Raw genomic sequence first — 27,314 nt, 5'->3', positions numbered from 1 at the left:
TATCTCCTTGCCTCAGTCTCCTCACCTGTAAATTCTGGATTATGATGGTACCTAACTTAAAGGTTGTTGTGATGATTAAATGAAGAGCAATGAAGTAGAGCAGAAAGCTATAGTGTAAATGCCTGTGATTTATTCTATACAGGCAGCTAGGTTCCTGCTAGCCCTGGGAAGACAGATCATTATTCATAACATTGTTTCCTACTGGAAAAAAATAGTTCTTCTTGTTCCACAAAGTAACTACTTACAAATGAGGTTAGAGACAACTATATCCTTCAAAACCTATAAAGATAAGTGCTTAGTAACTTCTACCTGCTTTTCCCTCTACCCACTCTAGAGAAAACAACTTAACATATGTTGGATCAAATCAAAGTTATTTGGGGATTAACTCTCAGTGGACATATTTTGCATTATATTCCACTGACTCCAATCATTACAAGCTGAATTAGAAACATCTTCAGCATAGGTACCTGAAAATAGGTATCTAGTAGAAGTAGGAGTCTATTTTAAAAGTCTCAAGTAAAGTTATAAATTCTGAGGTTCTGAAATAAACTTGAAAATTATTCAAAATCATAAATTATCTTCAAAAGCAGTGTCCTTGGTTACAATGAGGAACTGGTGGCGGGAGGCGGGGGGGCGGGGTATATGTAGAAACTTCCCTGGTGATACAGTGGTTAAATGCTGTGCTCCCAAAGCAGGGGGCATAGGTTTGACCCCTGGTTGGAGAACTAAGATTCTACATACTGCAAGATGTGGCCAATGAAAAAAGGAAGTTTGTGGGTGAAGCAATATCTATCTAGTTCTATTTCTGTGTTCCCATGTGGTCAGCATTAGTTCAGTAGCAAGTCTGATCAATATTTTTATGTTTATACGTTGAACTATTAAAAAGCAGTGAAATCAAGTTATTAATATTTTTGAGTAGGATTTTTTAAAAAACATTCTTGAGAATTGAATACATTTGTCTGAAATTGCAAGTAGGTAACTTATTTTCTATAAAGATTATAATCCCAAGAGCCATTTTTCTGAGGCAAGAGCATTTTAATGGCAAGTGGGCATCTGTTTTAATTTTAAAGTGTCATGATTGAATTTTCATGTCAGGGTCCAGTTCTTCCTTGCTCACACCTATTTCCCAGATGCTTATACTGTGCACCTGGCCTATAGTAGCCACTCAATAAAAATCTGGACCAGATTTTTTTTATATTACAGGCAATAGAGGTGCAATTCTGAGAACAGGTTTTGGTAAAGATGCATTTTTCTAGCAATGACCACAGAGACCTCTGCTGGCAGATACTGGGACTACAATCCAGGATCAGAAAGAAAAAGCAAAAATGAAGAGCTCAGAGGTGAATTTCTCAATTTTCTTGTCTTTCTTTGTCCATACTCTGTCACAAAAGCCCCATAAGAAGCTGTGCTCATTATGGTGTGTGGTTTGATAGAGTCAATACTAAAACTAGAATAAATGAACAACTTTTCTCTGAGGTGAGTGGGAAGGGCATCAAACTTGGAAAAAAAAAAAAACATGGAGAACTGGATTGTGATTTCTGCAATCATTTAATAGCTGTTATTCAAGGTGTACCTTAAAAAATCTAGAATAGTGACCTGGTAAGTGAAATTATGGTCTGTTAATATGGTTAATTTTGAGGATTTGATACTCTGGTTTTTCTGAGGGTCCTATATTTGACACAAGTTCAAAGTATTACTTAATACCTCCCCCAAGTCTTTTTTCCTCTTTTACACTACACTGTCTTCACCTTACCCATGTTAGGTTTATAACTTACAAAAGGAGTCGCTAGTAATTGCTTGGGTTTGGGGGGAAGAGAAGATATTTTGCTAAACTTTCCTGACTCCCTCATTCTCTAGATATTTTAGAAATGTAGATTTAGGAAATGGTGGGTCATAACACAGTCCTAGAGTGACCTCTTGCTGCATAATTTGTACATGAGCCTACAAGCCCAGTCCTGGATACCAGTGAATTGTCAAGACAGAAACCTCTGTGGGTGTGAAAGGATGTGCATTTGTAAACGCATGCATAAAATGAATGACCCAGCCCCAAAGAACTAAACTTTTTAACACTCCCATATTCTGTGATTATCAGCAACAGAAGTTTAAACTTCCCCAGTGGCTCAGTGGTAGTGAATCTGCCTGCCAATGCAGGAGACACAGGTTTGATCCCTGATCCAGGAAGATCCCCTGGAGAAGAAAATGGAAATCCACTCCAGTATGCTAGCCTGGAAATTCCACAGACAAAGGAGCCTGGAGGGCTACAGTCCATGGGGAAGCAGGAGTTGGACACGACTTAGTGACTAAACAGCGACAATAGAAGTTTCTCTTTCCAAAATAAATTCTATGAGCGTGGGAAATCATCTATCAATTTGTCCTCTTAGATTCTGTTTAAAAAAGAACATTTTACTTTCCTCATCAGATACATTCTGGACATTATATGCAGGAGTATTAAATAAGCAAAAGAATTTACCTTTGAGGAGTGGCAGAGTTCCCTGTGGGATCCATGACTTGAAATTCCATGGTATCTGAATTTACTTCCAAAGATGGGTTTATGATGTAAAGAATGGTCTTACTGTTTAAATCCTTCTGGCTAAATTTCTCATGGATAAATTCACCTACAAAAAAGAAGTAAATGATTTTCATCAGTAATCAAATAAAATATTAGATAAGAGCTGATACAATATTTATGGCTGTTTTATTTTTAAACTCTTCTTTTAAAATATTTAAAGTAAATCTTTTAAAGAAATCAATAAAATGTAACCATCTTAAAACTCAAAGTCAATTAACTTAAATTACTTTGTTTCAAACATTGTACCTTAAATATGAAAACAGAGAGTGAATAGGAAAATCTAGCAATAAAATCTAAAATTCTGTGCCATCCTGTGATCATTATCTTCATAAAGTAGAAATAACATACAATTCAGAGAAAACTTACATCAAAAAATTGTTTTTAATGAACTTACATAGCTCAGAAATTCATGATATAAGAAAATGGGTCACAAATTCGGATTTGGTCCTGACAATGTATTTCTGTGAATACTTTACAATCTAGCTATTGAAAAAAAGTTATACATAATAAACAGTTGTGTATCAGTATCCAGTTCTCCCACTCAAGATGAATTTAGGAAAATTCAGCTTTAAATCCTCTTTAGCATGGATACTGATTTATAAACTGCATCTGTCAGTAAGCCTTGGGGAGTATTTACCAAATGGGCCTGAACTTAATTACAAATTACCTTCTAGATTGCCAACCACTGAGTATTTTAAAATGAGCAAGGATTAAGGAAGGCAGTACCTGTCGTTGAGTTCTCCAGATGCCCATGTTGGGGGCCTCGTAAAATCTTAAAGATGATCTGATTATCATCAGTGTCGGGGTCTGATGCCTTCAACACGTGGGAGGTGATGTAAATCCCGTAACAACCATTTTTCAAGAGCCCTACTTGAGAAGGGGAATGCAAGTGTGTGACGCGGGGGGCCGCTTTGTCCAACTGGTCCACCTGAATGATCAATAATCACACACAATGTTAAGCAAAGCCTTCTCATTCCCAAGCAACACCGGGGCTTAAATAGTTCAACAATGACAAACTCTCCTGAATTTCAGATTCCTTATCCTCCTCACTGGTTAACTTCTGTTAAAAGCTACCTCGTTCACAATATCTTCAGCAAATACCATAGAGCCCAGAAGAGAGGTTAACTTTCTGTTGGAAGCTTTGACTCAGCTTTATTTATTTGCCCACTGCCTGGCTCCCCCATTAGACCTAAGCTTCCTGAGGGCAGACACCGTGTCTTTTTTTCCCCTCAACTAGTCCCTGCACCTGGCAAAATGCCCAACCATTACAGGAGCTCAAGAAATACTTGTTGGATGAATACATTAAAACTGACCCAGGAACTGTATTGCAAACTTAATATTAGTTCTACAAAAGCATTTCCCCCTTCTCCCAGTGTTTGATAATTTACAGAAACAATGCTATAAAGGTCTACAAATACACTGAAACTTTCTTTGTCGTGTCTTGGTTTAAATAGCAAAAATATTGAATAGCAGTACAAATACTTCAGTAAAAAAAAGTGGAAGGTGCTTAGCTATAGGTATTGAGTATTTGTTTTATTGATAGACAGAACCAGGTAACCAAACAGGTAGACTCAATTTGTAAAGGCTGTGATGGGCAATTACTCATGCGTGAAAGAGGGACAGAAGTTCAGACACTACAAAGGACCTCATTCGCATATGGTATGGCGTCATTAGAAATGACTCATCGGTTACGGAGGGAACATTTTTGGCAGAATTAGCATAATTCATCACTGGTACCACAAAACAGGTACAAGAACACAGTCTTTGTTCCCTTCATTTCTAATCACGCAAATCTTAACTTTATCCCCAAATGAAACTATTGTAATTCTAGCAAAGTAAAAAATGAGTGTTCACAATAAGACCATATATTTTGTGTGTGTGTTTATATAATAAACTACCAGTCATCTGTTGATAAGAAAAAGAGATGGGATAAACTAGTAACAAAATAAAGCCCCACAATTCAGTGTTAACCAATAAAAAATAAAAATCAGAAAGTTTCAGAATAGGAGACAACTACCATTTTTGTTCAAAACAAATACATATATATGTTCACACAGACACAGACAAAATTTTGGGAGCATGTGTACAAACATGTTCATTTATCTTCAGATAGGGAAAAATAACTTTGAGTATTTCTATATATGGACTTTTTTAACAATGAAATACTTTTCTGTTAAGTTGGCAATCTGCTTTTTTAAATAAAAAAGCAATCACACCTCACATTGGTAAATGTTTGAAGAAATAGACATTTTTATATTTTGTTGGAAGGAATGCCAATTAGTGAAAATCTTTTGGAGATAAACTTGATATATATATATATTAATAATGTGCATATACTGTGATTCAAAATTTCTACTTTTCGAGTATACCCTACAGAAATAGATGTATAGACAAAGAATATATATATTACTATTAATTAAAATATAATTTGTAATAGCAAATACTAAAAATTTCCATAAAACTTGGAAGTCCTACAGGGGAATTATAAATTATCTCTGCCTGAGATTGAGTGCCATGCAGCCTTTATCAATTATGTTATCAAGGAAGATTTAATGACGTGTGGAAATTTTTATGATTGGAAACAGGTAATATGCTTAATAGTACATATAATATCTCTTTTTTATTTCAATAAAAGACTGCAAGCAAGCCACTGATCACAGTGGGATAACGAATTATTGTCTAGACCTTTTCTGTAGTTTATGAATTTTTTAACAACAATTATTTTGTAAGCTGAAGTAGCAACACACAGTTTCGAAGGTTATAGTCATTCTCCTTTCCTAAAAAAGTGAGGATGGTGCCCTCAGAGCTGTGAGATGGGGAGGCAGTTATCACGGCCTTTTGGGGAAGAAGCTCCAGGGTGACTAGTAGGAAGTACAGTCAGTGGCAAGAGAAGAAAAATAAAGATATTTTAAGACATGTGAGTAATCCTCAAAGTTGGTAAATACACTGAGTGTACGGGGTTTTTAAGTTATATTTTCCTTAAATATAGAAGTATTATAAAAGGAATAAAGGCCTGCCGTAATCATTTGCTTTTAAAAATGTTAATATCTACACTTCGGTCTTTGGGGCCCCTGCTGGGTCTTTGGTCCTACTCTGTTAAAATCCATCCTAAATTTCTAGTTTCTTCTTCAAAAGCAGGTCTTTTGGCTCAGGATACCAGAAGCATTTTAAAATATTAGAGTACAGACTTTTTTTTAAAAAAAAGGCTATATCCTTACAACCATTTGTGTTGGATTTACTAAAACTTATGTCACGCTTACTTGCATAGGAAGCAGTGACACTGGTCCTCTGTCCCTCACCCCCACCCCCATCTTCTTCTAAGAAAGACTTCAGAAATCATTGCACCGAGATTGCAGAATTTTGGTCAGCAACACAAAAAAAACCATAACTCAAAAAGATACACGTGCCCCATGTTCATAGCAGCACTGTTCACAATAGCCAAGACCTAAACGTCCACCAATAGATGAATGGATAAAGAAGATGTGGCACACAATGGAATACTACTCAGTCATAAAAATTAATGAAATAATGCCATTTGCAGCAACATGGACGGACCTGGAAATCATACTGAGTGAAGTAAGTCAGAATGAGAAAGACAAATATAATGTAGTATCACTTATATGTGGTATCTAAAGACCACACAAATGAACCTATCTATGGAACAGAATCACAGACATAGAGAACAGACTGGTGGAAGGGGTTGAGGGAGGGATGGAGTGGGAGGTTAGGATTAGCAGATGTAAGCTTTAATATATATTAATAGAATGGATAAACAACAAAGACCTACTATATAGTATAGAGAACTATATTCAATATCCTACAATAAATCGTAATGGAAAACAATACCTTAAGAAAGAAGGAATGTAAATATATGTATAGCTGAATCATTTTGCTGTACAACAGTGACTAATACATTGTAAATCTTCAACTTAAAAAAAGATACAGAGTCTGAGACAGACAGACATGATTTCCTACAAAATAAATGTCAGATCAGTGCCTGTTGGTGTCAATAAAATACAACTGTGTTTTGTGTTTAAGTCTTGTAGCCTTGCCCTCAGTTACTCAGTTTGGGAACATAAGTGGTACACCTATGTTTAGGAGATTCAGTTTACTTCAGTTCAGTTCAGTTGCTCAGTCGTGTCTGACTCTTTGCGACCCCATGGAATGCAGCATGCAAGGCCTCCCTGCCCATCACCAACTCCCGGAGTTCACTCAAACTCATGTCCATTGAGTCAGTGATGCCATCATACCATCTCATCCTCTGTTGTCCCCTTCTCTTCCCACCTTCAATCTTTCCCAGAATCAGGGTCTTTTTCAATGGGTCAGTTTTTCCCATCAGGTGGCCAAAATATCAGAGTTTCAGCTTCAGTATCAGTCCTTCCCATGAATATTCAGGACTAATTTCCTTTAGGATGGACTGGTTGGATCTCCTTACAATCCAAGGGAATCTCAAGAGTATTCTCCAACACAACAGTTCAAAAGCATCAGTTCTTCAGTACTCAGCTTTCTTTATAGTCCAACTCTCACATACATACATGACTACTGGAAAAACCACAGTTTTAATTAGACAGACATTTGTTGGCAAAGTAATGTCTCTCCATTTTAATATGCTGTCTAGGTTAGTAGCTCTTCTTCCAAGGAGCAACCGTCTTCTAATTTCATGGCTACAGTCACCATCTGCAGTGATTTTGGAGCCTCCCCAACCCAAGAAAGTCTCTCACTGCTTCCATTGTTTCCCCATCTATTTGCCATGAAGCGATGGGACCAGATGCCATGATCTTAGTTTTCTAAATGTTGAGCTTTAAGCCAACTTTTTCACTCTCCTCTTTCACTTTCATCATCTTCTTTTTCACTCTCCTCTTTCACTTTCATCATCTTCTTCACTTTTTGCCATAAGGGTGGTGTCATCTGCATATCTGAGGTTATTGATTGATATTTCTCCCAACAATCTCGATTCCAGCTTGTGCTTCATCCAGCCCAGCGTTTCTCATGATGTACTCTGCATATAAGTTAAATAAGCAGGGTGACAGTATACAGCCTTGATGTACTCCTTTCTCAATTTGGAACCAGTTTGTTTTTCCATGTCCAGCTATAACTGTTGCTTCCTGACCTACATAAAGGAGGCAGGATTTCTCAGGAGGCAGGTAATGTGGTCTGGTATTCCCATCTCTTTCAGAAGTTTCCACAGTTTGTTGTGATCCACACAGTCAAAGGCTTTGGTATAGTCAATAAAGCAGAAGTAGATGTTTTTCTGGAACTCTCTTGCTTTTTTGACAATCCAGAGGATGTTGGCAATTTGATCTCCAGTTCCTCTGCCTTTTCTAAATCCAGCTTGAACATCTGGAAGTTCACAGTTCATGTACTGTTGAAGCCTGGCTTGGAGAATTTTGAGCATCACTTTGCTAGTGTGTGAGATGAGTGCAATTGTGCAGTTGTTTGAGCATTCTTTGGCATTGCCTTTCTTTGGGATTGGAATGAAAACTGACCTTTTCCAGTCTTGTGGCCACTGCTGAGTTTTCCAAATTTGCTGGCATATTGAGTGCAGCACTTTCACAGCATCATCTTTCAGGATTTGGAATAGCTCAACTGGAATTCCATCACCTCCACTAGCTTTGTTTGTAGTGATGCCCACTAAGGCCCACTTGACTTCACATTCCAGGATGTCTGGCTCCAGGTGAGTGATCACACCACCCTGATTATCTGGGTCATGAAGATATTTTTGTACAGTTCTTCTGTGTATTCTTGCCACCTCTTCTTAACATCTTTTGCTTCTGTTAGGTCCATACCCTTTCTGTCCTTTATTGCACTCATCTTTGCATGAAATGTTCCCTTGGTATCTCTAATTTTCCTGAATAGATCTCTAGTTTTTCCCATTCTATTGTTTTCCTTTATTTCTTTGCATTGATCACTGAGGAAGGCTTTCTTATCTCTCCTTGCTATTCTTTGAAACTCTGCATTCAAATAGGTATATCTTTCCTTTTCTACTTTGCCTTTTGTGTCTTTTCTTTTCTCAGCTATTTATAAGGCCTCCTCAGACAGCAATTTTGCCTTTTTGCATTTGTTTTTGTTGGGGATAGTCTTGATCACTGCCTCATATACAGTGTCACAAACCTCTGTCCATAGTTCTTCAGGCACTCTGTCTATCAGATCTAGTCTTTTGAATCTATTTGTCACTTCTACTGTATAATCATAAGGGATTTGATTTAGGTCATACCTAAATCAAATGATCTAGTGGTTTTCCCTGCTGCTGCTACTGCTGCTAAGTCGCTTCAGTCGTGTCCGACTCTGTGCGACCCTATAGAGGGCAGCCCACCAGGCTCTCCCGTCCCTGGGATTCTCCAGGCAAGAACACTGGAGTGGGTTGCCATTTCTTTCTCCAATGCATGAAAATGAAAAGTGAAAATGAAGTCGCTCAGTCGTGTCCAACTCCCAGCAACCCCATGGACTGTAGCCCAGCAGGCTCCTCCATCCATGGGATTTTCCAGGCAAGAGTACTGGAGTGAGGTGCCATTGCCTTCTCCAGTGGTTTTCCCTACTTTCTTCAATTTAAGTCTGAATTTGGCAATAAGGAGTTCATGATCTGAGCCACAGTCAGCTCCCAGTCTTGTTTTTACTGACTCTATAGAGTTTCTCCATCTTTGGCTGCAAAGAATATAATCAATCTGATTTTGGTATTGACCATTTGGCCTAATTCATCACTCAGTGGTGGCCAATGTCATATTTTCTTGCCAGAAAGAGCTCTTAAAAGCAAGAGACTGAGGAGGTCACCTCTTCTGCATTACAGATGGTAATGACTACATTACAGTCAGTTCCTGAGTTATTTTACTTCTCAGCTCAGAGACATCAGGAAGTTCAGGGAAATTATGGGAGAAAGTTTGAGGCTTTCCTTCTGAGGTTTTTTTATTTGTTTTGTTTACACAAAAGGCAAGAAAAACCTTGTACTTTGATGAAAAACTTTTGCAACATGTATTCAATAATTCCCTATCAGTTAAGTCTACAACTTCAAGAGATAAGGCTCTTGCAATAACCACACTCTATAAGATACTTTTGATGTTGGGAGACACTTGATTGAAGTTCTGGTACTCTCTTCAAACTCTAACCCCTTTTCCCTCCCTGTTCTGGAGTGTAGATGGGAACTCTTACACTGGCATTCAGAATTGACAATTCCTACATATTTGTAACCAAATAGAAGTGAAGTGAAGAGAAGTCGCTCAGTCGTGTCTGAATCTTTGCGACCCCATGGACTGTAGCCCACCAGGCTCCTCCATCCATGGGATTTTCCAGGCAAGAGTACTCGAGTGGGTTGCTATTTCCTTCTCCAGATAGACCAGAACATTATTCCAGGTTGGGTAGTACTATGACATTTCTCTACATAGCACGGGGTTGGGGGTAGTCAGGAGTCAAGAAAAATATGAACTGACTGAAAAGTGGGAGAGAACTAACAACAATTAAAACATGTAATAAAAAAAGAAATTAACTTTACTATGCACAAGGTATTTCTTACATACTCTACCAATAATATCAACACCTTCTCTCTTCTCCCAGTGTATCATAATCTCATTCCACTTTCTAGACTTCCTTTTAGTCAAAGATTCATCTTGTATCCACTCCGTGTTATCATAACTCCCCACTTTCATCCTCAGATCTCACTTTACATAAAGACTGTGATGGTTAATTCTACATGCCAATTTAGCCAGGATGTTTGGTCAAGCTAGATGTTCCTGTGAAGGCATTTGTTTTTAGATTGATGAGTATTTCAAAGAATAGACTTTGAGTAAAGCAGATTACCCTCCATAATGTGGGTGGGCCTCATCCAATCATTTAAAGGCCTTAAAAAAAAAAAAAAAAAAAGACTGAAGTCTCTTGAAGAGGAAGGAATTCTGCCTCCAAACTGCCTTTGGACTCAAGACTGTAACATCAACTCCTTCCGTAATCTTCAGGCTGCTGGCCTGCCTCGTAGATTTTGGAATGTGTCAGACTCCACAATTGCATGAGCCAATTCCTAAACAGAAATCAGTCTTTCTCTCTTCCTCTCTCTTTTATCATTTATATGTGTATAAATTATATAATCCTATTGATTGTTTCTCTGGAGATCCCTGACTAAGACAGAGATGAAAGAGCAAGGGAAAATTATTATTATTTTATATAATCAGAATGTATTCTGCATTAAGACAGATTTACATCTTTTATGTTATTGGTGGAAGTATGTAGAAAAGGGTGAACTGTATCCAAGGAGAGTGGATTCAAGGCTTTGAGAGCCAGAATATACTTGATGTGTTTTGACTAAAAAAAGAAAAACACGTTATGCCCTCCAAGAATCATCTTAACAGTCAACATAACTGTGACAGCACAGTACCACAGAAAGGACACAGCATGGGGATCAGGAAGACTGGAGCTCTTTATGTGCGTTTGACCAAATTGTTTAATTTTTGAACTTCTGAACATCTATAAAATGGAGACAATAAAACTCAGTTCATTGGATTTTTATGAATATTAAATGAGATTTATATACAGTGGGTCTGACCTACAGTTAACACTTTAAAATTGTAGATTCTATAATTATTTTTCTCATCAATACATGGGTAATACTGATGTAGCTTCATAAGTTTTCAGGTGTTTAATTGAAAACCATTAAAATTATAGTTAACCATTAAAATGCTCTTGGACTGCAAGGAGATCAAACCACTCAATCCTAAAGGAAATCAACCCTGACTATTCAGTGGAAAGACAGATGCTGAAGCTGAAGTTCTATACTTTGGCAGCCTGATGTGAAGAACCAACTCACTGGAAAAGACCCTAACGCAGCGAAAGACTGAGGGCAAGAGGAGAAGGGGACGGCAGAGGATGAGATGGTTAGATAACATCACTGACTCAATGGACATGAATTTGAGCAAACTTCGGGAGATAGTGGAGGACAGAAGAGCCTGGCATGCTGCAGTCCATGGGGTCACAAAAAGTCGGACAAGACTTAGCAACTGAATGACAACAACGCCAGTAGATAACATAGGCCAATAAGCATCATTATAAAAGTATAGTTAGATATTATAAAAGCAATTATAAGAGACTGAATACCTAATATACTTCAGGCAACATGCTAGTACCTTAGATACCTTATCTTGTGTAAGTCTTACCACAATGCTGTAAGGCATGTTTTTTTGTAGAATCAGAAGAGTCAAAAAACTCTTTTTAGTTCACACAGCTTTGAAAACACTGAAAGCAGAAATTCCAACCTAGGTGTCTGTCTCCAAATGTATTTTGGTCCTTTGTTTATTACCACTGACTCCAAAGGTCAATCATTATCTTGCACACAGGCAGCACATCTGTTTTGTGTTCATATTAACATGCTTGGTGCTTTGCTTAGTGCCTGGCATGCTGTAGGAAGGAAAGGAAACAGTTCGCCCGGAAGTCGTGTTCTCCTTATCTCTGGCCATGAAATGCGTATTTGTTATACTTGCCTGGATGGTGAATGATACAGGTTCTTGCCACACTCTCCCATCCACAAGAAAGCCATGGTTCGTCCCATCCGTGGCCACAAAAGTGAAGTGGTCAGTCCAAGAATCCCCTCCCAAGTGCCGATAGGCCACATGCCCACTGTCCACGTCCAGCTGAGTGAAATTGTGTGGGATCAGCGCCATCCCCCGCAGGTAGAGCTGGCCATGCCGTGGGAGCTGGGCCAGAAGAAAGGTGAGCTTCTCGGCTGGAGTGTCAGGGTCAGTCAACTGCAGGAGGTCAGGGGAGAGCAGGCCCGTGGCCCCTTCAACCAGTCTCAACCCCTTGTTCCTGGTCACCACGGGTAAGGCTGTGTCCACAGTCTCCAGTGTGATCTCAAAAATCCCAGGCTTGGTCTGAAGTCCATTGCTGACGATGAATCTGGCAAAGAGAGGCAAGGCAGCCTTCAACATGGATTCTTGTGTCACCATCTATTGGAATGAAATGATAACAATACACACCTTTACTCAAGGACATATTGTGTTGGGATGTGAAGGAAAGCTCAAGAGCGGATCTTTCAGGAAGACACTATTCTGTCCATTAAACCAGTCACTAGACAATGCGTACATGGACCATTCTAACCCCCCAAGTATTACTCAGCAGCATGGATGGTAGATTCCCGGGATGGGGCAGGTTAGCTGTGCCAATGATATTTCTCAGGCTTGTCAATACTTAGTGTCATTTCTTGCCCCAAATAGGAATTTCATAGCCCAGACTCTTTTGCAATTGTATTTTCTTTGTGAGATTTTAATAGGCTCAGTTCTTAAGGCTGATCATTGGAAGCCCATCCAATAAAGTACTGAGTAGGCTGAATTTGGCTAATTCACTCCATTCACATATTTTTTTGTTTGTTTCCTCATTTGCCCATGACAAGATATGGGGGAGTTGTGTTGGACAAAGATTATTGCCCTGCTTTAAAGAAAAGAAAATTAGAGTGGAAAGATTCAGAAACATGGAAGATCATAAGGCAGGTCGGAGACAGAACTGGGACCAACACCCAGGTCCTCTGACTCCACACCTTCTGTTCTTGCCATTTTAGTGACTGCTGGTTTAACAATCCACTAAGAAAGAGTCATGGTGCCTAAGTATCACTGCAGACCTAGAAGAGAAAACTGAAATGACACAAATCCAAGCTGAGCAAGATGTTTCTTACACTTGAAGCTCTGTGACACCACGGCATGCTTCTGATTACATTGATCACTAAATCACATTCCACCCACACCGACAATCTCAAAATTAAACTAACCAAAATCACCCTTAGAACATTTCAATGTGTAATTTCTATACAAAGGACAATTGAGACTATGATGAAATTAAGCCAACAAAATCTGCTATTGAAACTCCAAAAAGTTAGGAAATCACTAATCTCAAATGGAATTGACACATTCACCACTGGCCAAAGAAACGCACTTCAAAACAATCATGGAATTGTGTCTATTTGTTTTTTTCCCACGTACCAGTTCTGAAACAGTCATGGGGGATAGAAACACTCTTATGTTCCACAGATGTAAAAATCTCCTAAAACACTGTAGTGTGTATAACACTGAATGATAAAAGAATTTTCTTCGGAGGTTCTTTTTTAAAATTAGAGAAGATATGGGGTTTATATTTATTTTATAAATTTGACAAATGTGACTACCAAGTTTTTTATTCTCTACAAAAGATATCTTATCTCTCAGGGATAGAGGTTGATGCTTTGCTGTTGAACATGAAGGAATATGAAACCAGGTTGTGTGAGCGTGATGAGTCTGCCAGCCTGCCTGAGGCAAAGGACTCAGGGACAAGAGCAGCTGGACCAGAAGTTACAGGGAGATGAGTTTGGCAGATACAGATTTTGCTTTGAAGGCTAGGCTAACATTTTTGAGCTTTCTAATTATCAAGCTGGTAAGACTGCCTACTAGGAAAATAGGATGCGATGCATGGAAAAGGAATCCTTGTCCAAAAAGTTAAAACTGCTAAGTGAAATACTCAAAATAAAACACATTTTTGGACATGTCACATACCTTGATTTGTAAAGAACACAACCTGTTTGGTTTCTTTTCCCCCCATAGCTCAAACAAGAATATGGAATCAACTTTAGAAATGTAGATGGAACAAAATCATAGTTTCCTTAAAACAAAACAATATGTTTGGATAAATATATCCTAAGCAAATAGGTAATTTCATTGCTGGATCATGGAGTGTTTGCAAAATCTATTATTTTTTAAGAAGAAAAAAAAATCACACCTGAGAAAAAAATATTTGTGTATGCTCTTCACCTTTTAAGTTATTAGTCACCTTGACAATATCAAAGATCAGGTGATACACATTTTTAGGTACAAAAATCATAGTCTGTTTCTCAGGGGATGCTTTTCATGGAATTATGCCCTTACTCTATTGTTTTCTGGTTAACTCTGTCATGTTTCCTCCCTGGAGTCTATCTGAGCAGAGGTAAAAATTGGAGACTAGGCATCCTCTCAGGGCCTCCATTTTCATGCAACCTCTCCAGAAACACACTTCATGCCTTCAACTTTGCCCTCTTTCACAATATAAAATGGCTATCTATATAAAAACATGCTCTTTGGAGAGTTTTAAATTAGCAATTTATAGTTGAGTACAGACTTAAGCCAGGGAACATGTAGGCATGTCAAATACCGGTGGAGAAGGAAGAAAAAGAAAATAGGAGAGAAGGGGAGGGACAGCCATCAGGAGCAAGGAGGTGAAGCTGCCAGGGGCGCATCAGAGGTGGCCATGTTGAGTATCTGATTCTGACTTTCTCCTCTGGAGACTAAATTCCAAAAATGCCCAACTGGGTGCCCCAAGCTCAGTCTCAAAGTGGCTGCATTATCCACATACATGTGACCTGTCCGAGGCCACTGAAGTTTTCTCATGATCTAGGCAGTCCATCTTAGACTCCTCTCTGCCTCTGATGGGCATCTGACCACAATGAAAATCAGCAGTCTGCCCTCAGGCAGAGGGGAATGAGGGTGAGTGGGTTAGGGACCATTTAAGATAAGAAACATGTTTCCTGAGTCCGGTGTTCCCAGCTGGGACGCTCAGGCAGCTGTCTGCATGGACAGAAAGCTAACAAGCCAGTGGCCAAAAGGATGCAATGTCCCAACATGACTGGATCAAGTACATCTTTCCACATTCACAAGTAACAGTGCAAACTATTCACAAGCAGAGAATATTATCAGAGAGAGTGAGAGACGGGGTGAATTGGCCCTGGTTGGATTCCCAGTCAAAAGAAAAAAAAGCCTAGCAGAACCAGTGCGACAAGGTCAACGCTTTGTGCCTGTAAACGTTGACCAGATGATCTTGCAAATGGCCCACACCATCCCCCTCAGAAGAAACCTTCCAAATAGATTTCCAAGATTTATAACAATAGTGTCATTGCTATTATGGCATCCAGTCAAGCTTAAGAAGCCAGTGGTGTTGAGGTGGCAGGTCCTTCTGTGGGTCCATTTTGTTTAATTCCCTTTATTATGCCCCCCCTGAGAGGAAATGCAGCCAAGATGACCACTGTCTCATGAAATTTGGGGAATGACTCTCAGATCTGTGTGGGGTGCCTGCCCGGCCTGATTTCACCATTACCATGGTGCTTTCAAGCTTTCTGCATTTCCTGGCAATAGAGTTGGCTGAAGAATCTGCCATCTGTCATGGCATTTAAAAGATAAAAATGGAATCATAAATAGAGCCAGTTCTTCAGGAAAAAAAAAAAAAAAAGTCCAACCGGCATGTCAAAATGGAGGACATTAGCATGTTCTTTTAGAACCCGGCTGCCAGCAGCTGAAGTCAGCTTGCTAATCACTTGGTGTCAGCTGTCCCAGAATGTGCTGCCAAATCCTTCTTCCAGGCCAGCAGCACCAAACAATACAGGAGAAATTTATGATTCACAAAATATTTTTGCAGAAGGTAAAATCTGACCATTAAACTCCCCCGTTTAATTAATGCTGCCAGAGCTTACATTAAAAAGTGAAGGGAGGAGGGAAGCTCTCTGCCACAGAATTTATCTCTTCTCCCCAGCCAAATTCCTTGCCAGATTTAACAGCAAGCAACATAAATTTAGGTGATTAGATTGGTTGCATATATTTAATTTTTAAAAAGCACCATGATCACACTTTCATTAAAAAAACAGCCTTTCAGCTTTGGTTGAACGCCACCTGACAAACAACACAATGGTTGGGTTAGTGAAATGACAAGATTAAAACAAGGGTCTTCAGCAGATGTGAGGCTCTTCCATTATAAATATGCAAAACTGCTGGCCAAACATCAGAATGACGCACATGGAGAAGGGTCCTTCCCACAAGAAAAGATTCTCCACAAGGTTTTTAGTGCAGTCAGATCTCTCCACAATGAGATCTCAGCCCAAATTTAGCTCTGATACTCAGCTATGTCAATTTAGGTGACTTCTTGCCTCTTCGAGACTCACTTTTCTCACCCATAAAATGGGAACAAGACATCTCTCTCAAGGTGGTGGTGTAAGGCTTCAGAGTAAAAAGGGTCTAGGACACTGCTTGATGGGGCTTCTCAGGTGGCACTAGTGGTAAAAAACCCACCTGCCAAGGCAGGAGACATAAGAGACGAGGGTTCGATCCCTGAGTCGGGAAGATCCCCTGGAGGAAGGCACGGCAACCCACTCAAGTATTCTTGCCTGGAGAATCCCATGGACAGAGGAGCCTGGCAGGCTACAGTCCACAGGATCGTACAGAGTCAGACATGACTGAAGCGACTTAGCATGCACTCACACACTGCTTGATCCATTACAGGTGTATCAAGAGTAGCTTTCTTACACATAAATGAAGGGGCTGGATTAAATCAGTGTTTTCCTACCCTTGCTGTTTATTGTCTCAATGAACCTGTTTCCTAATCTTGAGTCATTCCAACACCACCTTCACAATTTTTGCCATTTTCTGGTACTACTTGTACTCTTATTATGCTTTATATCAACTCATTGTTCTTCTTAAATAAATGTACTTGAAAAGAAACCTTTTAACGACTAAAAGACCAAAGTTTTCACTCATAAAAACAAAATCACCATAAACACCACAAAAATAAATACAAGAAACCAACTGTTTTTCATTCACGCTAGATGTTGTTGGCCAATGGCTTGGAGCCTGAGGCCTGTACGCTCTTTGCTAAAAAGGGAAAAACAGTCCATACTGAAGAGCTGTTAAGGACATATGAGCACAGGCCGCCTGAGACTTCCTTCTACAAACAGAAGGATTGAGAGTATTAAAAAGGAGTTTCTCACTCTCGAATCTCTATTACTTAATGTCTCCTTTCTGTACCAGCCGACATCACTTTGCATCTTTGTAGCATTGGTGATACTAATCACTCATTTTACAAAATTGAGTCACAGAGTTTCTGCTAAATGAAAACCTTGCCCAGAAGCTCTCTATGCAAAACAAACTAAAAGTCAAACCACCAACAAACAAAACAAAGTTATCTTAGTAACTCGAGATGTGAGCTGCAGAACACCATCAATTCAGCCCCTTCATGTGCTGTCTGGGAGAGGACCTCAGAGGCTCCTGTAAACCCTCAGATGCCTCAGAACACACTGGGAACAATGCACTGGACTGGATTGGACATGGCTAGTCCCAGCGGCATCGGAAGCACCTGGAGAGCTTTGAAAATACAGATTCCTAGGCCTGAAACTGGACTTACTAAGGCTGTCTCTCTGCAGTGAGGCCCAAGAATTTAAATTTTGTAAATCTCTCAGGTAACTCTCCTGAGAATCTAGAGACTTAGAAACTCCTGGGATGAATGATTTTATAAACACCCTCAAGTATGATTCTCTATGGATGTGAATTAGAGAGAGATACTGTTTTTTATTCTCAGCTCATCACTACCATCTAATTAAGGCCTAATCATTATTTCTCAACATCTTTATGTGTTCATTCTTTGGCTTCACCAGCAGAATCTCTGGTTTCTCCAATACAGTCATGAATGTCTTCAGCAGACTCTCCCATAGGCATGGATGGAAGCAAATAGGAATGGACAGGAAAAAGAAGTTCCAGAAATGGGTGTCAAATGAAAAACCCTGAATCTGATAACCTGCACTAAGCTAATAAGCATCCACCCTCCATTAATAAGCAGGAAAAAAGGAATCATATTGCTCTTTATAACTTCTTCCTTCCTTCAAGATTAATCTTGGTATTGTAAAGATTGGAGAGCAAAAAAAGGGGGCCAAGTCAAGAATATGGTAAATAATAACTACAAGAATAACAAAAACGATAGAAACATTAAAATAAACATTGAAATCTAATATTCATAATAGAAACCAATACTTATCTTGTTCTTCCTATGTGCCGTGTTTTGGGTTTTTTATTGGAATATAATAGCTTTACAACGTTGTGTTAGTCTCCTCCGTACAACACCATGAATTGGCCATATATATATATATACATGTACCTGCTCCCTCTTGAGCCTCCCTCCCACCCCTTCTCCCGTCCGACCTCTCTAGGTTGTCGCAGAGTATCCAGCTGAGCTCCCTGTGCTATACAGCAGCGTCCTGCCAGCTATCTATTTTCTGTAGGGTAGTGTATGTCTGACAATGCTACTCTCTCAGTCCGTCCCCCATCCCCTTCCCCACTGTGTCCACAAAATCATTCTCTATGTCTGCCCATCTATTCCTACCCTGCAGATAGGTTCATCAGTATCATTTTTCTAGATTCCATATTAAGAACATTACACATAAGCTCATTTAAAGCTCTCAACAACTCTGACATAGCCACTATGAGCTTCATTCCTTTTACAGAAGGGTTTATAGGAGCACAGGAGAAGGAATGACTTGAGGAAAACCAGAGATGTGGGTCATGAAAGACAGAACTGACCCCAGTTTCGTGCTTTCATGACTCTGTACCGTATCCCAAGCCAAGGAATCGGTGTGAAAAGTAATCCCCACTTCTGATGTTTTAGTTGACACCTGGCAACACTCAAGCACTGAATTGGTATTAAGATAGTGAGCCACCAAATGATCATCTGCTTGTTAAGAACATTTGTCTAAAGAAAAAAAGGAGGTATTAGCCTACACTTCCCTGGATTTTTTTTACCTAACTATACAACTCATCTTTTCAAATCATCATTCCAAATACCAAAAAGGCAAGCAAAATAATCTTTATTGACATTTAAACATTGTTTATCATGGCAGACATACTGAATTAGATAAGATATACGATAGAGGAGAGTGGCATTTGGACACGGGTTATCCGTGTACTTGATAGTTTATGGGAGCCTGTCAAATAACATAGGAGTCTGTTACAGTTGTGTTATTTTATAGCATTCTTTTGAAGGTTGCATTCTGACATGACAAAAATCATAGTGGAGGACAGAAGCCCTGTGTGTATGGAAGATAAATCAACGCTCTCAGAGCCTCTTTCTTAATTGGAGAATTCAGGGTTAGATGTGTACCAAGGTCCCCCAAAGGCTGGTCCAGGATTTCTGGGTTCTCAACCCAGCTCTGGGAATCTGTATTTCTATCAAGAACCCCAAGTTCAGCCAGTTTTGATAACTGCTAAAGGATAAACCCTCTAGAGTTTTTCTTGCTTTATGTGACTGGAAACAGATTTCAGTATTTTAAATGAATGTAGACTTTCATTAATGTTGTATCTTTGCCTTTTCAACAGATAGTTATTCCTCCCAGCGATTTATTTGATACAGAATCCTTGAACAGGTGCACAGCCCCCAATTATAACACTGTTTCTATGGGGAAATATGATCCACTTTATGACAACATGATTTATGATATAGTTACCCAAACACATTGTATCAAAAGGCACTGTTTGCTTATGCCAAATGTTTACTAGCAAATTTCTTTTCCTTGGATAGAAAAACAGACTCAAATGAAGAGGTAAATTACTTTGCCACATCTCTCATTACTGGAGATCCTCAGGTCTTCACATGTCTCTTCACTGAACAGCTTGCATGGAGATTTGCTTAGGTGTTTATTTTTAAAAAAACAAGCCCTGATTTCTTGCCTGGCTACTACTGTTAATTTAATTATGCACCCTTCTCTCTCATCCATCGAGGCAATGGATGAAGAGCAGATTTATACCCGAGCTGGAAAAGGACATATTTTTCCCTGCCTTTGTCTTTCTAAGCATTCATTCAAAGAAGGTGTTCTGAAAAGTTTCCTCAGGGCTCACCTGAACGTGTCTCTGTGGACAGCTGTCGTGCTCTTATCTACATAGCAGACCGTCTGTCCTGCTATATCCATTTGGCTGAAGCTTGTAATGGGGACCCCAGGATAGCGGACGTACTCAACCTGGCCAAATTGCGGCGGGGAGGTGATGACGTAGAGAAGTTCCTCGGGCTTGTCTGTTCCATCCACAGCAAGGAGAGTGGTGGTCGTCAGGAAACCTCTGTCACCTTTAGACACCACAAGTGGTTTTGCCAGGATGACAATATCACCTGTGTGGCAGAAGAGATGGTGGTCAAAATTTGAAAAATAAAACATCCATAGTGAAGCTAAAAAGCAAAGGCCAAACTGCAGAAATCAAAATCTCAATTCTAGGATAAGTAAGAATAGAGACAGAGATGTAGAGAAGGGATGTGCTGACATGAGGGGCAGCGGAGAGAGAGATGAACTGGGAGATTAGGTTTGACATACAAACATGCATAGGCAGGTGTGCTCAGGTGCTCAGCAGTGTCTGACTTTGTGCAACGCTATGGACTGTAGCCTGCCAGGCTCCACTGTCTATGGGATTCTCCAGGCAAGAATACTGGAGTGGGTTGCCATTTCCTCCTTCAGGGGTCTTCCCAACCCAAGGACTGAACCTGCATCTCCTGTATCTCCTGCACTGGCAGGTGGATTCTTTACCACTGAGCTACCTGGAAAGCCCATACACTACCATGTGTAAAACATAGCTAGTGGGGAAACTGTTGAATGGCACAGGGAACTTAGCTTGGTGCTCTGTGGTGACCTAGATGGGTGGGATGGAGGGGTTGTTGCTGGGAAGGAGGTCCAAGAGGGACAGGATATATGTACACATGTACACATAGAGGGGGTTCACACTGTTGTACAGCAGAAACTAACACAACATTGTAAAGCAATTATACTCCAATAAAAAAATACTTAAGAAGTGACAAAAAAAAAAAAACCACCCTAATATGATATAGTAAGGTTTCTATGACTGGGACTAATCAAAGAATTTGGCCAAAGACATGAGCAGATATCACAGAGAAGGGGCAAGACATAAGGCCAATAAAGATGCAAGATATGCTCATTCTCATGAATAGTCAGGGAACTACAGATCAAGATCACAATAAATTGCCATCTCATATCACTCTGATAGGGCAAGATGTAGACAGCTGAAGACGGCAAGTGTTGAAGAGGATGTAGAATCTTGCATACAGTTCTAGTTAGAGCGTAAACTGGTACACAGCCTAGAATTATTCTGTAAAGAGTTGGATACTCACATATGCCTAGACCCAGTGATGCCACTCCAGTGGTGTGCTGGAGAGAAACATGTGCACTTGTACCCAGGAGGTCTGTGCTAGAAAGGTCACAGCAGCTCTGTTTGGAACTGAAAACACTGGAGACAACCCAGATGCCTTTTCAGAAGGTGAATGGATAAACAAGCTGTGGCCTATTCACACAGCTGAATTTTGCAAAGTAGCAAAATGAATGCACTACAGCTACACGCAGTCACACAGATGTAGCTTATTAACATGTATCAGTTGAGTGAGCAAGTCCCAGAGAACTACAAACCAAAGTAATAAACTTAACGCAAAATTCAGGATGGTGGTTTTCTCTGGAGGATGGAACGGGTAGATAGGTAGATTCTGATACTGTTAATATTCCAGTTCTTGTATGTATGGTGGCTGCACAGCTGCTGTTATGTGTATTTAAAAGACTGTATGAGTGAGTGTCTGAATGAGCAAAGAAGTTGATCACACACAAAGGATACAGAGCTTCATAAACTAAAGATTATATCAAATTTTGTTCACCTGAGGTTCATAAAAAAATTATCATAATTAAAATACCCTTGAGTTTCAACTTTGTGCTAAGTAAGGGAGAAAGACTCTTAAAACTTTACACCAACACTGTGATTAGCCATTGCCATGCGTCTAGGCTATAAATGAGGAAACTAAGGTGTACAAATGTTACCAACTTGGAAATGATTATACAATGAGGAAAGATAGAGCTAGAATTTATACCCAAGCCATCTGACCCAAGAGCACACACTCAAACATTTCACTATTTTTGTTTACTCTCTTTAATACTGGAAAAGACCCTGATGCTGGGAAAGACTGAAGGCAGGAGAAGGAGATGGCAGAGGATGAAATGGTTCAGTGGCATTACCGACTCAAAGGACATAAGTTTGAGCAAGCTCTGGGAGTTCTTGATGGACAGAGAAGCCTGGCATGCTGTAGTCCATGGGGTCGCAAAGAGTTGGACACAATTTGGCAACTGAACAATGACTAACTTCTAATAGGTAAAGACCAGTTCAGCTCAGTTCAGTCTCTCAGTTGTGTCCAACTCTTTGCGACCCCATGGGCCGCAGCATGCCAGGCTTCCCTGTCCATCACCAACTCCTGGAGCTTACTCAAACTCATGTCCATTGAATCAGGATGCCATCGAACCATCTCATCCTCTGTTGTCCCCTTCTCCTCCCGCCTTCAGTCTTTCCCAGAATCAGGGTCTTTTTCAATGAGTCAGTTCTTCATGTCAGTTGGCCAAAGTATTGGAGTTTCAGCTTCAGCATCAGTCCTTCCAATGAACATTCAAGACTGATTTCTTTAGGATGGACTGGTTGGATCTCCTTGCAGTCCAAGGGAGTCTCAAGAGTCTTCTGCAACATCACAGTTCAAAAGCATCAATTCTGTGGTGCTCAGCTTTCTTTATAGTCCAACTCTCATATCTATACATGACTACTGGAAAAACCACAGCTTTGATTAGACAGACATTTGTTGACAAAGTAATGTCTCTCTTTTTTAATATGCTGTCTAGGTTAGTAGCTCTTCTTCCAAGAAGCAACCGTCTTCTAATTTCATGGCTACAGTCACCATCTGCAGTGATTTTGGAGCCCACCCCCTCAAAAAAGTCTCTCACTGTTTCCATTGTTTCCCCATCTATTTGCCATGAAGCGATGGGACCAGATGCCATGATCTTAGTTTTCTAAATGTTGAGTTTTAAGCCAACTTTTTCACTCTCCTCTTTTACTTCCATCAAGAGACTCTTTAGTTCTTCTTTGTTTTCTGCTGCTAAAAATTCTATAGTGCACAACAAAGACTTACGTATCCCAAAATATTGATATTGCCATGACTGGGAAATGCTGTTTTAGATGATCAAATTCGTCTTTTCTATATATTATGCTTTTTAACTCAAAATGCAACTTAAGTTCAATGTAGAATCAACAGTCAACCTAATTCTACATCAAAACCTGAGCCGCAGATGCTTCTGAGGGAGTTAAGATGAATACATCAAAGAAGAAAGAGGAATGAACAAAGCCAGGAAACAAAATTCACCCACAGGATGAAGAGCAGAAGATAGAGCTGAGAGGAGGAAAAATATCTAGGTTTGGCCTGAACCCAGTTTTTCAGCACTGTTTTTCACATTAGTCAGAGTATGGATGAGGGTCAACTATAGGCAATGTCCTTCTAAATGTCTCTCATTTAGAGAGTCATTTCTGCCACCGTGCAAATCAGAAGTCACGGCACAACGGGAAAGCATAACGTTATTTATAATGGCTCCCAAAAAGTGTTCAAATATGCTAATGTTAGGGTCTGATTTAGTCTAACAATTCAGTATAATTTCATTTAGAAATGAACAATTCTGATTATAAAGTTATACTGCAACCTAAGAAAATTTCCTCCAAAAGAAGGAAGGAAGGGAAAAAACCAAAGCAGTGAAGAAGGAGGAGGAAAGAAGGAAGGATAGGATTCTGTACAGAGATAAAAAATACCACCAAATTTTAAAAAAAGCTTCTGAACCACTGAAAGTTTCAACAGGTTACTGTATCTACTTGATTAAGTTTTCACAAATCCTTTTAGAAAATAATCACATGCCACTTGTAGCAGAGACTAGGGAGGACCTCACCAGCCTCAGTACTTTTTCTTCTGGATGTACTGTTCCAGTTTCCACTGCCCAGACTCCTTAAGGTGATTCAGCCACCAGGATGTACAAAGGGCAAGTACCCTACCTCCAAGCCTAGCCCGTGAAATTCTCCCATTTTCCTTCACATACCCATGTGTGCATGCACAGCCATGTCCAACTCTTTGAAACCCCATGGACTGTAGCCCACTAGGCTCCACTGTCCATGGGGTTCTCCTGGCAAGAATACTGGAGTGCGTTGCCATTTCTTCCTCCAAGGGATCTTCCTGATCCAGGGGCCAAACCCATGTCTCTTGCATCTCCTGCACTGGCAGCAGGATTCTTTACAACTGCACCGTGTGGGAAGTCCATTGTCATCCACATCTCATTCTCAAAGTGACTCCGAGCCTTTCAGAGACAAAGAAGCCCCTGGGTAGAATGAATCCCCAGGTGGGTGCATGGAACAGAATACTTCTGTGCTCCCCAGGGAATGCACCATGCTAAGAATGACAGGACAGTCTGCTGCCCAAATACATATGTTGTCTGCCCAGATACTTCACTTGCATTACATTTTGCCTGGACAAGTATTTATGAAGAATGTAGTCTTACTTTTGCAAAGAGAAATAAATGTGTACAGTACATGAACTTATTATGTATCATCAATAAAATAAGTAAATAAAATATATAGTCTTCTCCTTCAAAAAAAATAACCAAATAAGTCAATCTGGATTAAAATTTGTTTTAAAAAATTCAGGACAGCTGTAATTTTACCACATACATGAAGTAAAACTTACTGTACCTAAGCATCCAATTTAATTTAGCTCTGAGCTTTCTGGTAGCCAAGGCAAAAAAAAAAAAAAAAGCATTCTGTTAATCTATCAATCAAGCATGTACTAAGGATCTAAGACTTCGCTTGGTCCTGAGAATGTATAGATCTTGGACTATACAGATGAATGAGATAGGATCTTTACTCTCCTCACACAAGCTCTAAGCGAAAGTGTGCAGTAGTAACAGTTGAGAATCAAAGACCTACTCGCTCCCTTGCTGAGCTTTCAGTACTTTTTTTGCTCTCCTCCTTCTGCCATTTATGTGCTGTTGAGTCCCATCATGCAAATGGTCTGCTTAATTAATTCAAGAGAAGCTTACTATCAGGACTTCCCTGCTGGCCCAGTGGCTAAGACTCTGTACTCCCAATTCAGGGGACCTGGATTCAATCCTTGATCAAGGAACTAGATCCCACATGCTGCATCTGAGAGTTCTCTCCACAACTAAAGATCCTGCCTGTGTGTTCCAACAAAGACCTGGTGCAGCCAAATAAATACAAAATACATTTTTTTTAAAACAGAAAAGCTTATTATCTTACAGCATTTTCCCTCATCCCTAAAGAGTATGTGTTAGCACTTCCAAAGTGAAAAGAGTAACAACTTTCAACCTTTTCAACAACAAAATTTCTTTGTATTATTTTAAATTTTTAAAAAATACATTCATTTATATTTCCTTTATCATTACTGTATTGGAAATCTTTTCCCTTTCAAATTCTGTTTTTAAGTAATCATTCAATTCCTGAAGATAAAACTAGGGTTGGCACATTGATTTGTAAAATTTTCCTTAAAGCATAAAACCTTGACAATTAAAGTAACCTGTGCAGCCATATTGCAGACAAGGCTGGATTTTTAATGGGCTTTTTGAAATATTGAAACTAACACATGAATTGGCTACTCTTGTAAACCAGGGAAAACAAGTGAGGAGCCCACGGATAAAATCATAACTGATGGAATTTCAAGTCTGAAGATGGAAGGGAGAAAGGAAAGGAGGGAAGGAGGAAGAGAGGGAGAGAAGATGGGAGAGGTTTACAGCAGCGCACGTCAGCCGTACGAGTTCGTCCCGATAAAGCCTGACAGAAATGCTCTACCTTTCCCCATGTTCTTGATGGTGATGTGACAGTCAAATGCCGGTGACCTGTTGTCACCGTCCCAGAGGTGGAAGGTGAAGCTGTCTTGGTTCTTGGAGTCCATGGCCCCGGTGTGTGTATATCTCAGCAAGTTCAAATCCACTTCTTCCTGAGTGCATTTCATGCCAGGGTACAGAGGGACCCAGTCCCTCCCTATCTGAAAGATGCCAGAATTAGTCAGCGGCCCAGGTTTCCCCCGCCTCCCAAGATGTGTTAGTAGACATCTTCCGTATCCTCTGAAAACTTCCAATATAAACGATTTTTCAGGGAAACCCCATATTCCATTATTTTGCCATTCTACCTCATATTTTCCATTGAAATAAATGTATTAAAATAATTTCAGACCTTGGGGAAAAAACTAGCTCTAAGCAAAGAATTTTTGGCAAAGTCATGTGGTAATTCAACTGCAGTGCTACTAAGGTATTTATCATAAGCCATCATAGCTGATTAAATATTTCAATTGATGAGAGCAGGTGGGTAATTGAGCTGTTGGAATTAATTCTTTAAAAATTAAATGTGTTTCACTTGGGATTTCCTTTTTTCTTTTTAGATCATTTAGATCATACCATTGTTCAATTAATAAAACCTGTATTTCAAACCAGTTTGTCACTGGAGTTATCTGAAGTAGATAAAACAAAATAGAATGGGTGTATTTAATGTCCCTATGTTTTTCAGGTTTCCTAAAGACCAAAGAAAATGATCAAAACTTCTATTATTCCCTACATTTATATCCTGAGTCAGCACAAAAATAACTACAAATATCATATATTTACTGTTAATTATACTCTTCTAAAAATAACCCAGCATTAGTTAAGCATATATTCTATACAGAACTCAGTGCAGAAATTGTGGCATTTTCAATGAAAAGAGGTCTTTATGCTGAGGGAGAACAACTGAGAGTATTAGAAAATACAGTAATAATAAATCTGTCTCTGATTAATAATTCTGTTGTTATTCTCTTAAGATGTATAGCTTTCCCTAAGAGTGGCTTATAAAAGTCATCTGACATAATTCAAGAAAACCGTCATCTTAGAAATTTACTGTATGATATTATCAAGTGCTTTTCCTATGTTTTAAGAGACAATAACAGAAATTTAAACATTTGTTTTTTATTTCCTTTGACACATTATTTCACATGCCCTCCTCTCCCCGTCACCTTGTTACCACTTCCTTTTGTCACTCTATTTGATAAAGTTCCCTCCTCTTTAATGGTTATGCCCAGCTGATGTTCACACATAGGTATGCTCTGCCCCAGTTCTCACTGGGTGAAAGTTAATTATATTCTAATA

At 39.5% G+C, this 27,314-nt stretch overlaps 1 protein-coding gene across 6 annotated transcripts in view; it reads right to left on the bottom strand.

The window, feature by feature from the left end:
* Positions 1 to 27,314, bottom strand: part of FREM1 (FRAS1 related extracellular matrix 1) — a 178,293-nt gene that overhangs the window by 30,206 nt on the left and 120,773 nt on the right. For 3 of the 6 annotated variants that reach the window (XM_070794530.1, XM_019965913.2, XM_070794531.1), the window contains 5 exons: positions 25,987 to 26,182; positions 20,185 to 20,449; positions 12,025 to 12,439; positions 3,296 to 3,497; positions 2,471 to 2,615 (listed from right to left, as the gene is read on the bottom strand). In XM_070794530.1, coding sequence (XP_070650631.1) covers positions 2,471 to 2,615; positions 3,296 to 3,497; positions 12,025 to 12,439; positions 20,185 to 20,449; positions 25,987 to 26,182 — 1,223 coding nt within the window. Of the gene's footprint in view, positions 1 to 2,470; positions 2,616 to 3,295; positions 3,498 to 12,024; positions 12,490 to 20,184; positions 20,450 to 25,986; positions 26,183 to 27,314 lie in introns of those variants that run through there. The other 3 variants (XM_070794533.1, XM_070794532.1, XR_011568029.1) reach the window with 3 other exon arrangements.

The sequence above is a fragment of the Bos indicus genome, chromosome 8, assembly GCF_029378745.1.
Source record: "Bos indicus isolate NIAB-ARS_2022 breed Sahiwal x Tharparkar chromosome 8, NIAB-ARS_B.indTharparkar_mat_pri_1.0, whole genome shotgun sequence".
Taxonomy (NCBI): Eukaryota; Metazoa; Chordata; class Mammalia; order Artiodactyla; family Bovidae; genus Bos; species Bos indicus.
The sequence above is the reverse complement of the archived record's forward strand: the minus strand, read 5'-3'. Positions and strand labels throughout refer to the sequence as shown.